This window comes from Danio rerio, chromosome 14 (genome assembly GCF_052040795.2).
Source record: "Danio rerio strain M-AB ecotype USA chromosome 14, GRCz13ab, whole genome shotgun sequence".
Taxonomy (NCBI): domain Eukaryota; kingdom Metazoa; phylum Chordata; class Actinopteri; order Cypriniformes; family Danionidae; genus Danio; species Danio rerio.
Window position 1 is genome coordinate 49,502,849 of NC_141034.1, and position 13,025 is coordinate 49,515,873.

General features: G+C 38.1%; 1 protein-coding gene across 2 annotated transcripts; it reads right to left on the reverse strand.

The window, feature by feature from the left end:
- Nucleotides 1-403: 403 nt before the first annotated feature.
- shisa3 (shisa family member 3) lies at nucleotides 404-7,352 on the reverse strand. 2 transcript variants are annotated; one of them, XR_015506922.1, is made up of 3 exons: nucleotides 6,708-7,352; nucleotides 3,309-4,103; nucleotides 404-3,261 (listed from the first exon to the last, which is right to left on the reverse strand). XR_015506922.1 is itself a non-coding variant. In NM_001080662.2 (2 exons), the coding sequence occupies exons 1-2, from the start codon at nucleotides 6,979-6,981 to the stop codon at nucleotides 3,538-3,540; spliced, it is 840 nt and encodes a 279-aa protein (NP_001074131.2). In that variant the 5' UTR covers nucleotides 6,982-7,350; the 3' UTR covers nucleotides 588-3,537. The 2 variants fall into 2 exon arrangements, 1 of the variants encoding a protein (NP_001074131.2); NM_001080662.2 differs by having other exon boundaries at nucleotides 588-4,103; nucleotides 6,708-7,350.
- Nucleotides 7,353-13,025: the final 5,673 nt, after the last annotated feature.

The following is a 13,025-nucleotide window of genomic DNA, read 5'->3' on the forward strand; positions in this document are numbered from 1 at the left end:
AAAACAAGTTCATAGATGTTCAATATGACCCCCCTCCCTTTAATATGACACACTCAAGTGACATCAACCTGAAAGTTGTGGTATTCTTTTTGAATCGCCCTGTATTTTATTTTTTATTTTTACTTGTCTGGAATTTGTTTACTTTAAGCATTTTTAGATCTTTGGACTAAAAAAGACAAAAACCCTAAATAAGAAAAACGTTTCTTGCAATATTGTTTGGTATAATATAAATCCTTTGATAAGCACTTGTTTTATTTTTGAGTTTTTAACCAAAATCACATAAGCGTCCATCTATGAAGGACTGTCAAACATACATGCCACAAGTGTACACCACATATTTTTTGTTTCCAGAAATATATTCACATTGAGTTTCACCTTTAAACAACCAAACTCTGCAAGTGGATTAAGACAAATACATTTATTATTTTACCATAAAAAAGGCTTAATTCTGATTTTTTTTTTTTTTTTTGGAAACAACATTTTGTTTTACTTGTCTAGAAAATACCTCTTTATTTGTTAAATTATTATTTTTTTATTACAAATTTAGACAAGAAACTAGACAGTGGTAGTGCGATGAGACCAAAAAATAGACTATTACATCAAAATTATTTATTGTGAATGTCTTCATAATATTATAAATGGACCCCAGAGAACAGTACAAAACCCAAAAAAGGCAGTTGATGACACATTTAATCTGTCCCTTTCCATTCACAACCCCTAAAAATAGGACTTGGATTGTCAGAGGCTGAATGTTCGGAGGAGCTTCAGCTGCTTTCTCAATACTTTCCTCATATAACCAGATCATATAAGCAGTAGATGTAAAAATATGTTACTTCTGCTTAGCTGGATCCAGCACGTGAACATCTGTCAGATTCATTGCCCGGTAATCTCCAGAGGTGGGACCAAATCAAGTGTAAGCCCTGAGTCTTAACCTCAAGTCTAAATCAAGTCAAGACAATGTTTGTGAGACTCAAGCAAGTCAACTGACTGCTTATTTCAAGCAGGGTTGAGACCAATTCATTGTTTTTCATGTCAAGTAACCTGACTGCAAGTCTGTCATCAAGTTTCGAATCCAATCCGAGTCTTGTTTGATCAATTTTGTGACTCGAGTCCAAGTCAAGTTGCAAGTCATTGACTCCAGTCCAGACCTCTGGAAATCTCCAGCTATACCCTCGCAAGTGCCAATCAGGCTGAAAGATGCATTTGAGAGTCTTCAACAACACCATTGGGCCAGTAGTGGCCTAATGGTTAGGAGAGTTGCACTTGTGACCGGAAGGTTGTAAGTGTGAGTCACAGGCCCGAGTATGGGTCACTGTACTTGGCAACATGTCATGACTTTCATTTCTTCCCCATTGTTCTAGCATTTGTTGTCCAGTGCATCTGGATGTTGCAGATGCCAAATGGTTAGAGTTGCACTTGTGATCAGAAGGTTGCAGGTTCGAGTCCCAGATGATGGGAGTGAATAACCAGCACTCTCACCACCCTCAATACCAAACCTTGAGCAAGGCACCGATCCCCCAACTGCTTCCCGGGCATCAGCACCAATGCCAGTCCACTGCTCCAGCTGTGTGTTCAGTGTGTATGTGCATTCACTGCTATGTGGGTGCACTTGGTTTAGCTAAATGCAGAGCACAAATTCCAAGTATGGGTCAATGTACTTGGTAATACGTCACAACTTTCACTTTATCTCATTGTGCGAGTGTTTGGTGTTCGGTGCATCTGAAGGTCGCAATTGACCAATGTTTAGAGAGTTGCCCTTGGGATCAGAAGGTCACAGGATCGAGTCTCAGGTGATGGGAGTGAATAACCAGTAGTCTCACCACCCTCAGTACCACAGCTTGAGCAAGGCACCGAGCCCCCAACTGCTCCACGAGCTTCCCAACAATGCCTGCCCACTGCTCCAGTTGTGTGTGTGTGTGTGTGTTCAATGCTCTGTGTGCTCCCTTGGATGGGTTAAATGAAGATCACAAGTTCTGAGTATGGGTCACCATGTGAAATATATCATGACTTTCACTTTCACTTTTCCCAATTGTGCTAGTGTTTGGTGTCCGGTGCATCAGTAGGTTGCAAGTGTTGAATGGTTAGCAAGTTGCACTTGTGAACAGTTGGTCGCAGGTTCCCAAGTGGTGGGAGGAATAACCAGCACTCTCACCACGCTCAAAATACCACAACTTGAGCAAGACACCAATCCCCCAACTGCTCCTGGGGCACCACACCAATACCTGTCCACTGCTCTGTGTATGTTCACTGCTGTGTGTGCACCCTTGGATGGGTTGAATGCAAATTCCAAGTATGGGTCACCATGGGAAATATGTCATGACTTTTCCCCTTTGTGCTAGTGTTTGGTGTCTGGTGCATCTGGAAGTTGCCGAATAGTTAGAGAGTTGCACTTGTGAACAGAAGGTCACAGGTTTGAGTTTCGAGTGGTGGAAGTGAAAAACCAGCACTCTCACCACCCTCGAAACCATGGCTTGGGCAAGACACCAATCCCCCAACTGCTCCCAAGGTGCCACATCAATGCCTCCACACTGCTCTGTGTATGTTCACTGTTGTGTGTGCACCCTTGGATGGGTTGAATGCAAATTCCGAGTATGGGTCACCATGAGAAATATGTCATGACTTTTCCCCTTTGTGCTTGTGTTTGGTGTGTGGTGCATCTGGAGGTTGCCAGTGCCGAATGGTTGGAGAGTTGCACTTGTGAACAGAAGGTAACAGGTTTGACTCCCAAGTGGTGGAAGTGAAAAACCAGCATTATCACCACCCTCGAAACCATGGCTTGAGCAAGACACCAATCCCCCAACTGCTCCTGAGGTGCCACATCAATGCCTGCACACTGTGTATGTTCACTGTTGTGTGTGCACCCTTGGATGGATTGAGTGAAAATTCCGAGTATGGGTCACCATGGGAAATATGTCATGACTTTTCCCCTTTGTGCTAGTATTTGGTGTTTGCAAGTGCCGAATGGTTGGAGTGTTGCCCTGTGAACAGGTCACAGGTTCGAGTCCCAAGTGGTGGGAGTGAATAACCAGCACTCTCACCACTTTCAATACCACAACTTGAGGAAGGCACCAATTCCCCAGCTGTTCCAGGTGTGTGTTCACCTTGTGTGTGCACTTGGATGGGTTGAATGCAGAGCTCAAATTCCAAGTATGGGTCACCGTACTTGGCAACATGTCATGACGTTCACTTTTTCCCATTGTTCTTGCGTTTGGTGTCCAGTGCATCTGTAGCTTGCAAGTCCCAAATGGTTAGAGAGTTGCACTTGTGAACAGAAGGTTGCAGGTTTGAGTCCTAGTTTGTGGAAGCACTCCTACCACTCTCAATACCACAACTTGAGCAAGGCAAGGCTAGTATTTGGTGTCTGGTGCATCCGAAGGACGCATGTGCTTATCCAAATGGTTAGAGAGTTGGACTTGAGATCAGAAGGTCATAAGTTCAAGTCCCAGGTCTAAATATGGGTCACCGTGCTTGGCAACATATCACAACTTTCCGTTGTTCCCCTTGTGCTAGTGTTTTGGTGCGTCCCGAGGTCACAGGTCAGCTCTGACTGAAGTCTGCAAAGCTCTTGTTGGTGGAGAAGGGCTCCTGTGGGATAGGAAAGAAGAACTGCTGCGGTAGGAGAAAGCCGGAGCTCTGCAGGGTCTGATGGTGGAGCTGCAGCTCTCTGTGAGTGTGTGCATGCTGCAGAGAGTTAGTGGTGTATGGCGGAGGAGGCGGAGGTAACAGAGGCTGTGTGGGTGTGGATGCTGATGAAGATGAAACCGCCATGAGCTGCTGCTGTTGGTGTTGATGATGTTGTGAACATTGACCCATCGTTTCACTGCGGCCCAGGGAGAAGCGGCGGAGCGAGCTCCCTCCACCCGCAGAGCTGGAGCTGGTGGTGGCGGTGCTGGACTGGCGGGATGGCGTTCGCAGGCTGGGTGGAGCTGTGGTGAGGATCATGGGGATGGTTTCTCCTTGGCTGCGCAGAGAGAAGCGGATTGGCTGCTGGGTTTGCTGTTTGGGTCGCAGACAGGTGCAGCAGTACACTGCCACCAGAGAACCCACCACCACAAACGCCACAAAGATGGATCCCACCATCAGGAAGGGCACGTAGATTGGCTCTGCGAACAACAGAAGTCAGTGCATTAGCATGTGCAAAGGTTTTCAAGAGAACCTCTTGCTGAAGTATTTGTTTCATTAATTGGGATTTTGAAAGTTTTTATTAATGTGTTGTTATTATTAGCTATGAAGCACATCAAGCAGCCATGATGAGAATCACAACATCACAAACTTTGGAAATAAAAATAGGATCATCACCTTTCATAAAAGTTGTCCTAAAACTACTGAACAACACCTATTCTAGTTCTAGGACAATATTGAAAAACACTTTTGATTCTTTACTTTGAGTATTGACGTGCGTGCGTGCGTGTGTGCGTGCGTGCGTGCGTGTGTGTACAGGTGAAGTTAGAATTATTAGCCCCCCTTTGATTATTTTTTTCTTTTTTTTTTATGTTTTCCAAATGATAATGTTTTTTCTTCTAAAGAAAGCCTTATTTGTTTTATTTTAAGTAGAAAAAAAGCTGTTTAAATTTTTTTTTAAAGAATTTTAAGGTAAAAATCATTAGCCACTTTAAGCTTTTTTTTTATGATAATCAACAAAACAAACCATTTTTATACAATAATAATACTAATATCCCTAACCTGCCTTGTTAACCTAATTAACCTAGTTAAGCTAGTAAGTTTAAGTGTATTAAAAATATCTAGTCAAATATTATGTAATAATATTCTCTCTGTTAAACAGAAATTGGGGGGGGAAAAAAAATAATTTAGGGGGGCTAATAATTCTGACTTCAACTGTGTATACACACACACACACACACACACACACATATATATATATATATATTTATATGTGTGTGTGTGTGTGTGTGTGTACATATTTTAATCGGAAGCTATACAATATTAAATTATTGCATATACATCAGATTAATCACTACTGAAGCAAAATCTGGAACATATGTAACAAAATAACCTACGATAACCGTCCAAAATTAATACACTCATTTTTATTTTAATACACACATTTTTATGTTATAGAAAAATATTCAATACAAATATTAAGAAGAGGAAAAATTTTGTTTCAATTTTGTAGGCTGTAATTTTTAAGTTTGATTGTATTATCTTTCCATTTCTAAATATATTTGGTGACTAAAATAATATTTCAATAAATCTGTTTAATGAATCTCATTTGCTTAATGAACCAAAATACATTGCTTATATTCATTGAGAAATTGATAAAAATATTAATTTTCAAAATGGGGTGTACTCAATTATGCTGAGCACTATATATATATATATATGCATTATTGCATTATTATGCATTATTACATTTGAACAAAAACTTTGTCAGAATTTGCTAGTATATGAATGTTCGCATTATATATATATATAAATATATATATATATATATTATATATATATATATATATATATATATATATATATATATATATATATATATATAATGCGAACATTCATATACTAGCAAATTCTGACAAAGTTTTTGTTCAAATGTAATAATGCATAATAATGCAATAATGCACTAATGTAATTAACGCCTCGCTTTTTACGGTGTATTAAGTGTGACTGTTGTCAAAATTACGTTTTAATTAGTTTAATTAATTATCTCAGGGTTTACTATGTGTCAGTCTTTAAATGCTCTCAGTTATTATCAGTTGGTTTTAGTTTTGTATTTGTTTTGTTTTTTAATTCACCAGTAAATTTCAAAGTTCTGTGGTAAAATATAAACTGACAATACATGTTACATTTCTGATAAGGAAAGGAAGAATATCTGGCAACTTGTAGAAATGACAAATTCTATATTGATATTTTGAGATGTGAGATGCATTGAGTAAAACCAGGTAGGTGTGTCAGGTTCATATAACTGAAAATAATTTATTCAACTAGACGTCATTACAGCAGCTTGTCATAAAACTGTTTATTTTATTATCATATATTCATCAAGGTACATTAGAATTGTTCAGTGACAAACGTATATTCAAAGACATTCTTTTTTTTTCTTTCATAACTAAAAACCCATCTCAACATAATTCCACATGTACTATTCTCTCTTCTATTATTTTTTTTCTTTGCAAACCCTTTACAACAGTTTGCAGTGATGGACAAATTATCTTTCACTACTTTGCAGGAATAACATTTTTCAGGAGATACTTTAGTCAGTTCTTTGAATCATAAGCATACAGACTGGAAAAAAAATCATCGATTTACTTCATTTTTTTAATGTAAGTGGTTGCAAAAAATTTATATGGGCTGAAACTAACAAATTGAGTTTAACATTACTAAATTTAATTTGTTTATTTAAATTTAGCCCATATAAATTGTTAGCAATTACTTATAATAATAATAAAAAAAACTTTTTTTTGTCATAATTTAACTAGCTTAATTAGCTTAAATGGGCAAGTAAGGGTAACACTGGTTTGTTCTGCAGACAATCGAATTTTTTAGACTTTCTCCGGAAAAAAAGTATAGGATATAGTGTGAAACGCTCTGTTTAACATAATTTAGAAATTATTGAAAAAGAAAAATCACAGGAGGGCTAATAATTATGACTTTAACTGTAGTTAATGTTGGTAAATTCATTAACTAATGACATCTTATTGTAAAGTGTGTCTATGTATTTAATAGTTCCTAACTCGGAGTCTTACGGGCAGCATATTGCGTGTTGTTCTCCACTTCTCTGTCATTCGTGCACGTTCCCTGATCGAGGCGCGCGTCCGGCGCCGCGCAGCAGTAGCGCAGCGAGCAGCTCCCGCAGCACACCGTCGCGTCCGCCGTGTCGAAATCCTCCGGACACTGAAAACCCTCATGGTAATTCCCACTGCTGTCCAGCCAGCCGTGACAGTACTCTCCACGGGCTTCAGATATTCGCAGATTCCATGTCAAATACCCCAGAACCAGGCAATTGAGCAGGCGCACCATACCGGCGAGACGCGATTCCAGTTTTTTAAAACTCGCCGACAAACTTGAATTAAACCAGCCTCAAATAAACTATCGATGATTTAAAATACTCCATCAGCTCACAGGATTGAAATCGTTCAGCGAAAAAAAAATCCAAAGATGCTGTCCAAATCCACTAGCTACCAGGGAACACCTAGCAAAATATACCGACTTCAAAATGTCATTTCCAGAAACTCCATGATTTTATCCGCATATCATCCGTGTCGTTTTAAGCTGCTGTTCGTGATTATGTAATCCATGTCAGTGTGGTATAATAAAAAGTTCAAAAATGTTATGAAAATACTTCGCTAACTCGTCGTTGTTCTGACTGCATGAAGATGCGCGTCTGCTCTGAAGCGGAGTATCTAAAGCGCGCCTCTCTCTCTCTCTCTCTCTCTCTCTTTCTCTCTTTCTCTCTCTCTCTCTCTCTCTCTCTCTCTCAATTATTCAAATTACCTTTATTAACATGACCTGCACAGCATTGCCAAAGCAATTATACAAGACGTAAAAAGAGAACAATTAAGAATAGATCTGTAAAATAATTACATATATATATATATATATTATATGCAGAGTAAATAAATATAAGTAAATAGCATTTATATAACAGGAAAAAGATTTTAAAGTGTTTAAGACATTAAAAGCAACAATAATAATGAAATAAATAAATTAAATAAAAAATTAAAAAATAATAAATTAAAATATAAAGATAATGGTATTACTAGTAATTATAAAAACATTTTATAAGAAAAGCTCTTGCTTTAGGTTTGTCCATTGGCTCACAGTCTGAGTTTGTGGCAGGGTGACATTTGGCTGCTGTTGGGATCATTGTGGAATTTTCATCTAACATACTGTATATCTTAATTTTTCGGAATATTTGATAATGGCATAACATTTGGATAAATTAATCACACACACACACACACACACACACACACACGAGCTCGTCTCTGCGTCCTGCTGCCCAGAGGACTTGAGATGGACAGCACGATGCGTAGGTTTGTGTTAGTCAGATTTGATTTTAATCTTTGTGGTCATATCATTGTAAAGTCATAACATTATCGATTTGACTAATTTGTATCACAGCATTAAAAGTAAGACTGATAAACTGTTGCTTAATTTCTAGCTTGTCCTAGTCATTTTAAAGATGCATCTCATTTTATTTTTTTGCCCAAAATGTTTTTATTTTATTTTATTAGATTTATAAATATTAGTTGCCTTTTTCTATGGTTGACTGCTGTTTAAAACAAATTGTAGATAAATTGAGGTCAAATTGTTTAAAAGTATATTTCGCTTTCATTTAGTGTGTCAGTCTGGTAAGCTGGAGAAAAGTTTGCCTCTGGATTCCTGTCATGTTGTCGCCCTCTTCTGGCCATTGTGATCTTTTGCTGCGCCTGTTATTGTCTGTTCATTATATTGTATATGAAATCCTCTGGAACGAGTGTTTTCTATTGTTTTCTTCTTCAGAGAACATTATGTCCCTCTTTTTATTCACAGGTTTAAAATGTTAAAAATATAGTGTAAATAGTTACAAATATTTTAGACCCCATCTGTATAATTATTGTACAGTACCTGACAAAAGTCTTATCGCCTATCCAAGTTTTAGAAACAACAAATAATATCTTGACTTCTAATTGATCATTTGGTAACAGAAGTGGTTTATATAAAAGGCAAAGGTCTCTAGATTACGCTTATTTTACCAAAATAAAATACGATCATGTCTTGATTTTTAATTATTTCATTAGGGCGGAAAGGTCTGACTTTGCTTAGACAAAAGTCTTGTCACTTAACAGAAATAATGTACAGTATAGAATATAAAGTCATGCTGCAGTGCAAGAGAAATGAATATTGTGTCTGACTCCCATGAGCTTGGAGGACTGCATCCATACATCTCTGCAATGACTCAAATCATTTATTAATAAAGTCATCTGGAATAGCAAAGAAAGCCTTCTTGCAGGACTCCCAGAGTTTATCAAGGTTATTTAGATTCATCTTCAGTGCCTCCTCCTTCATTTTCTTCAAGACAAGCTCAATAATGTTTATATCTGGTGACTGGGCTGGCCAATCATGGAGCACCTTGATCTTCTTTGCTTTCAGGAGCTTTGATGTGGTGGCTGAAGTTTGAGAAAGAGCACTATCCTGCTGGAGAATTTGCCTTCTCATGGTGTTTGTAATGTAATGGGCAGCACAAATGTCTTGATACCTCAGGCTGTTGATGTTGCCATCCACTTTGCAGATCTCTCGCACGCCCCCATACTAAATGTAACTCCAAACAATAATTTTTTTATTCACCAAACTTGACTTATTTCTGTGAGAATCTTGGGTTGATGTGGGTTCCAGTAGGTCTTCTGCAGTATTTGTGGTGATTGGGATGCAAGTATACCTTCTGCCACTTTTCCAAATGATCAACTAGAAGTCAAGTTATTATTTGTTGCTCTTACAACTGGGATCAACGACAAGACTTTTGTCAGGTAGGCCAAGTGTATAAAGACCCATGTTTGAACCAAAAAATATTGGTATTATAATTAGATCTTTTAAAATTGTGTGAAAAATATTTGGTTTCTAGTTTTATTGATACTTTGTGCTACTAATTATTCTAGTGCCGTATTTATTTACATATTTTAATCACATTTGTATTTCAGTTAGTCATGTTTCTGTTAGTTATTTTAAAAGCAAATTCATTCATTCACTTGCAATCTGGGGTTGCCACAGCGGAATGAACCACCAACCGCCAAACCCCTTAAGCACTCTCCTGTGGTCCTTGGATATCAGTTTGAAAGTCCCTGTTCCATACAGTGTGGGACTATACAATGATTTGCTTGGTGTTAGTTTTATATATTAATTTGTTCATGAAGTCTCGCTGTTTTTATGAGAATGGTTGTCACTAGCGGTTAATATAGCTATGATCAATAGCGTTTTGGCTCAGTGTAAAAAGCAATTCTTTTCGAGTAGGGTAATTTGCAGACTGACGAAAACAGTTACACAAAAATAACAAGCTTTAGCTTGCATATGATGGGCTACAAGTCCATCTGGAACCAAAGCAGAAGTGGAGAAACAGACGTTTGCTTTCTTGCTCAAAGAGTTTTAATCAGGATGCGAATTACAGGGGGGTATATGGGGGGATTGCCCCCCGCCCCCCAATTACGCCTTGATCTCTCCTGAAGGACATCAAAACAAGATGTGTGGGGGGTCAACCCTTTGAAATTGAGAAATAGTTTGCTCTGACCTGTATTTTAAATAATAATGTTAATAATGGGTGACGCGGTGGTGCTGTGGGCAGCAAGTAGGTCGTTTGTTCGTGTCTGATGTCCAGTGATGTGACTTAGGCTATATATATCCTCCTGAGACCCAAAGAAACATTTTTTTCTGTGATTTTCTGCATCCTTATGGGTAAAAAAAAATTCTACAGAGTTTTTAAATTTTGTTTTTATTTTTATTTTTACAGCATGTCCACTGTAGTGGACCACAGGACCATTTCAGTTCGAAATGACCGCCACTCAGACAACAAAACTGTACAGGATATGGCTGTAAAGGGATATTAATCCAATATTAATGTAACAAAAACAAAACAAAAGCCATTTTTTCCTTTTGTATTGAAATTCCTGAAAACATTTAGTCTGAAAGGGAGCCGAACTAAAAAGCAAAACAAAAAAAAGTGATGTTAATCCAAAACAAATTTAACATAAAAGCGCTTTAAAACGTATTGTCATTCTCTAACCGTCTAATTTTCAGACTCTCCCTCAACTTTCTTATAAAGAATCCTCTCTGCTTTAGTTTTGCCCCCACAACATGCAGTCATTAATTACATTCAGATGGTCCTGGTGTCCACTATAGTGGACATTTAAAAAAGGTGATATTTTGAAACACAAACAAGTTAACAGCTTTGAACGCTAAATGTATGGTTCCTGACAATTTAATAAATAAATATATATGTAATAATAATAGTAAAAAAACATTTAAAAGCTACATTTTACATACCTCTCTCCTTCCTATAAAATGTACTTTTTTTTGTATGTCGGCCATTTTGGATGCAGTGTAAGAAATGGTTCCTATCATGCCAGCCAATCAAATGACATATCACAGGATGTCCTCTGAACATGGACTTGACAGAGTAGCTCAAAAGATTCAAAGAAAATTAATGAAAACGCAATGTCCACTACAGAGGACCCAAGTCAATGGGCAGGGTCTAAGGAGGATAAATCGATCTTTTTTTTCTACTTTATTCAGCCTATTTCCATATAGATTTTATCTTATTTTGATTGGTTTTGTGATTTTTTTTTTAACCTTTAAGGGGACCAATTTTTTACAAGATGTAAAATAAGTCTCTAATGTCTCTAAAGTGTGTATGTGAAGTTTCATCTCAAAATATCAAACATTTAATGTTTTATAACTCTTTGAAACTCACCCTTTTAGGCTTTGATCCTAATTGTACCATTTTGGTGACCGACAAAAAATGGCAGAGTTACAAATGCCTCTGCACCAGATTTAAAACAGGACTAGTGTTATCTCTCTGAAACACTGAAAATGTCAACAGAAGTGGTTCAGAAGAAGATAAATGATATGGCTTACGCCTGCTTTTCACTCAGTTATCATCACTTAGGGGGTACTCACACTATGTACAGTTGCTTTGAACCGGGCCGAAGCAGGCTTGTCCCCCCTCCCGTCTCCCCCGATGGCCCACACTCACATTGCATTCATGCCTGAGCATGCTTACGTCATTGATGTTGTGCTGTTCAGAAAGCACTCTTGCTCAGCATAGTGGACATTTCTGTTCTGTCGTTTTAGTGGTTAGGGATGCAGTGACACGCAGTCAAATATTTCACCGAACAGATCCAGCACTTTTGACCCTCATAAACAATCATAAAGTCCTCTTGCTGCAGGAATTAGGAGGTTTGCTGACGGTGCAGCGAGGGGTTTGCATCTTTAATAAACTACGACAGTTTGCGTGCAATGAATAGTAAGAATGATTTATAAATACATATGAAATGGTCCCTTAAAAGTCACGTCTTGCAGTTTCGGGCTAAGGCATGCTTTGCACTTACAAGCATACTGCGCCCTAGTGAACCGTGCTCTGGCACACTTCTTCCAACTGGGCCAGGGCCGGCCAACTGAACTGCGAACAAGCCGGGTTCAGAGCACTCACACTTCACAAACGATCCGGGAATCGGGCCTGGGCACGGTTCACGTATAGTCTGGGCTTTTTGCCTTTGATGACATGTGCACAGGGAGAATGCCAATCCAATTGTTTCTGTTTTTAGACTGTTTTTATCAAGTGTGATTATAAAAGATAGAATGAATACATTTTTACCATTAGAGGCTATTTTAAATAATGATATTTTGGATCATTTCACACAATGCTGCCACACAACTGTGTTTAAACCCCTTATAAAATTGATTTTTGCATAATAGTTCCCCTTTTAATAGTTTTAGCATTCGAAATACAGTAGCAAAAATTATAAGAAGTTTTTTGTTCAATAAAAATTCCCAAAATGTACACACAATTTCAAAAGAAATCACTTTATGTAAAATAAGTTGTCACAGAATAGGAATATACAGTAATAGGCCTAACTAAACTATTGTATCAAACATTGAGGAGACACTAACGTGCCTTTTTTTTATTATTCATTCATTCATTTTCTTTTCGGTTTAGTCTCTTTTTTTTTATCTGGGGTCCCCACAGCGGAATGAACTGCCAACTTATCGAGCATATGTTTTATGCAGCGGATGCCCTTCCAGCTGCAACCCATCACTGAGAAACACCCATACACATACACTACAGCCAATTTAGCTTAATTCACCTATAGCGCATGTGTTTGGATTGTGGGGGAAACCAGAGCACCTGGAGGAAACCCACGCCAACTTGGGGAGAACAAGCAAACTCCACACAGAAATGCCAACAGATCCATCCGAGGCTCCAACCAACAACCTTGTGAGGCTATCGTGCTACTCACCGTGTCGCCACTATTTTAAAATCATCTATTTATTCATTTATTAAATTACAATAGGCGACACGATGGCTCAATGGG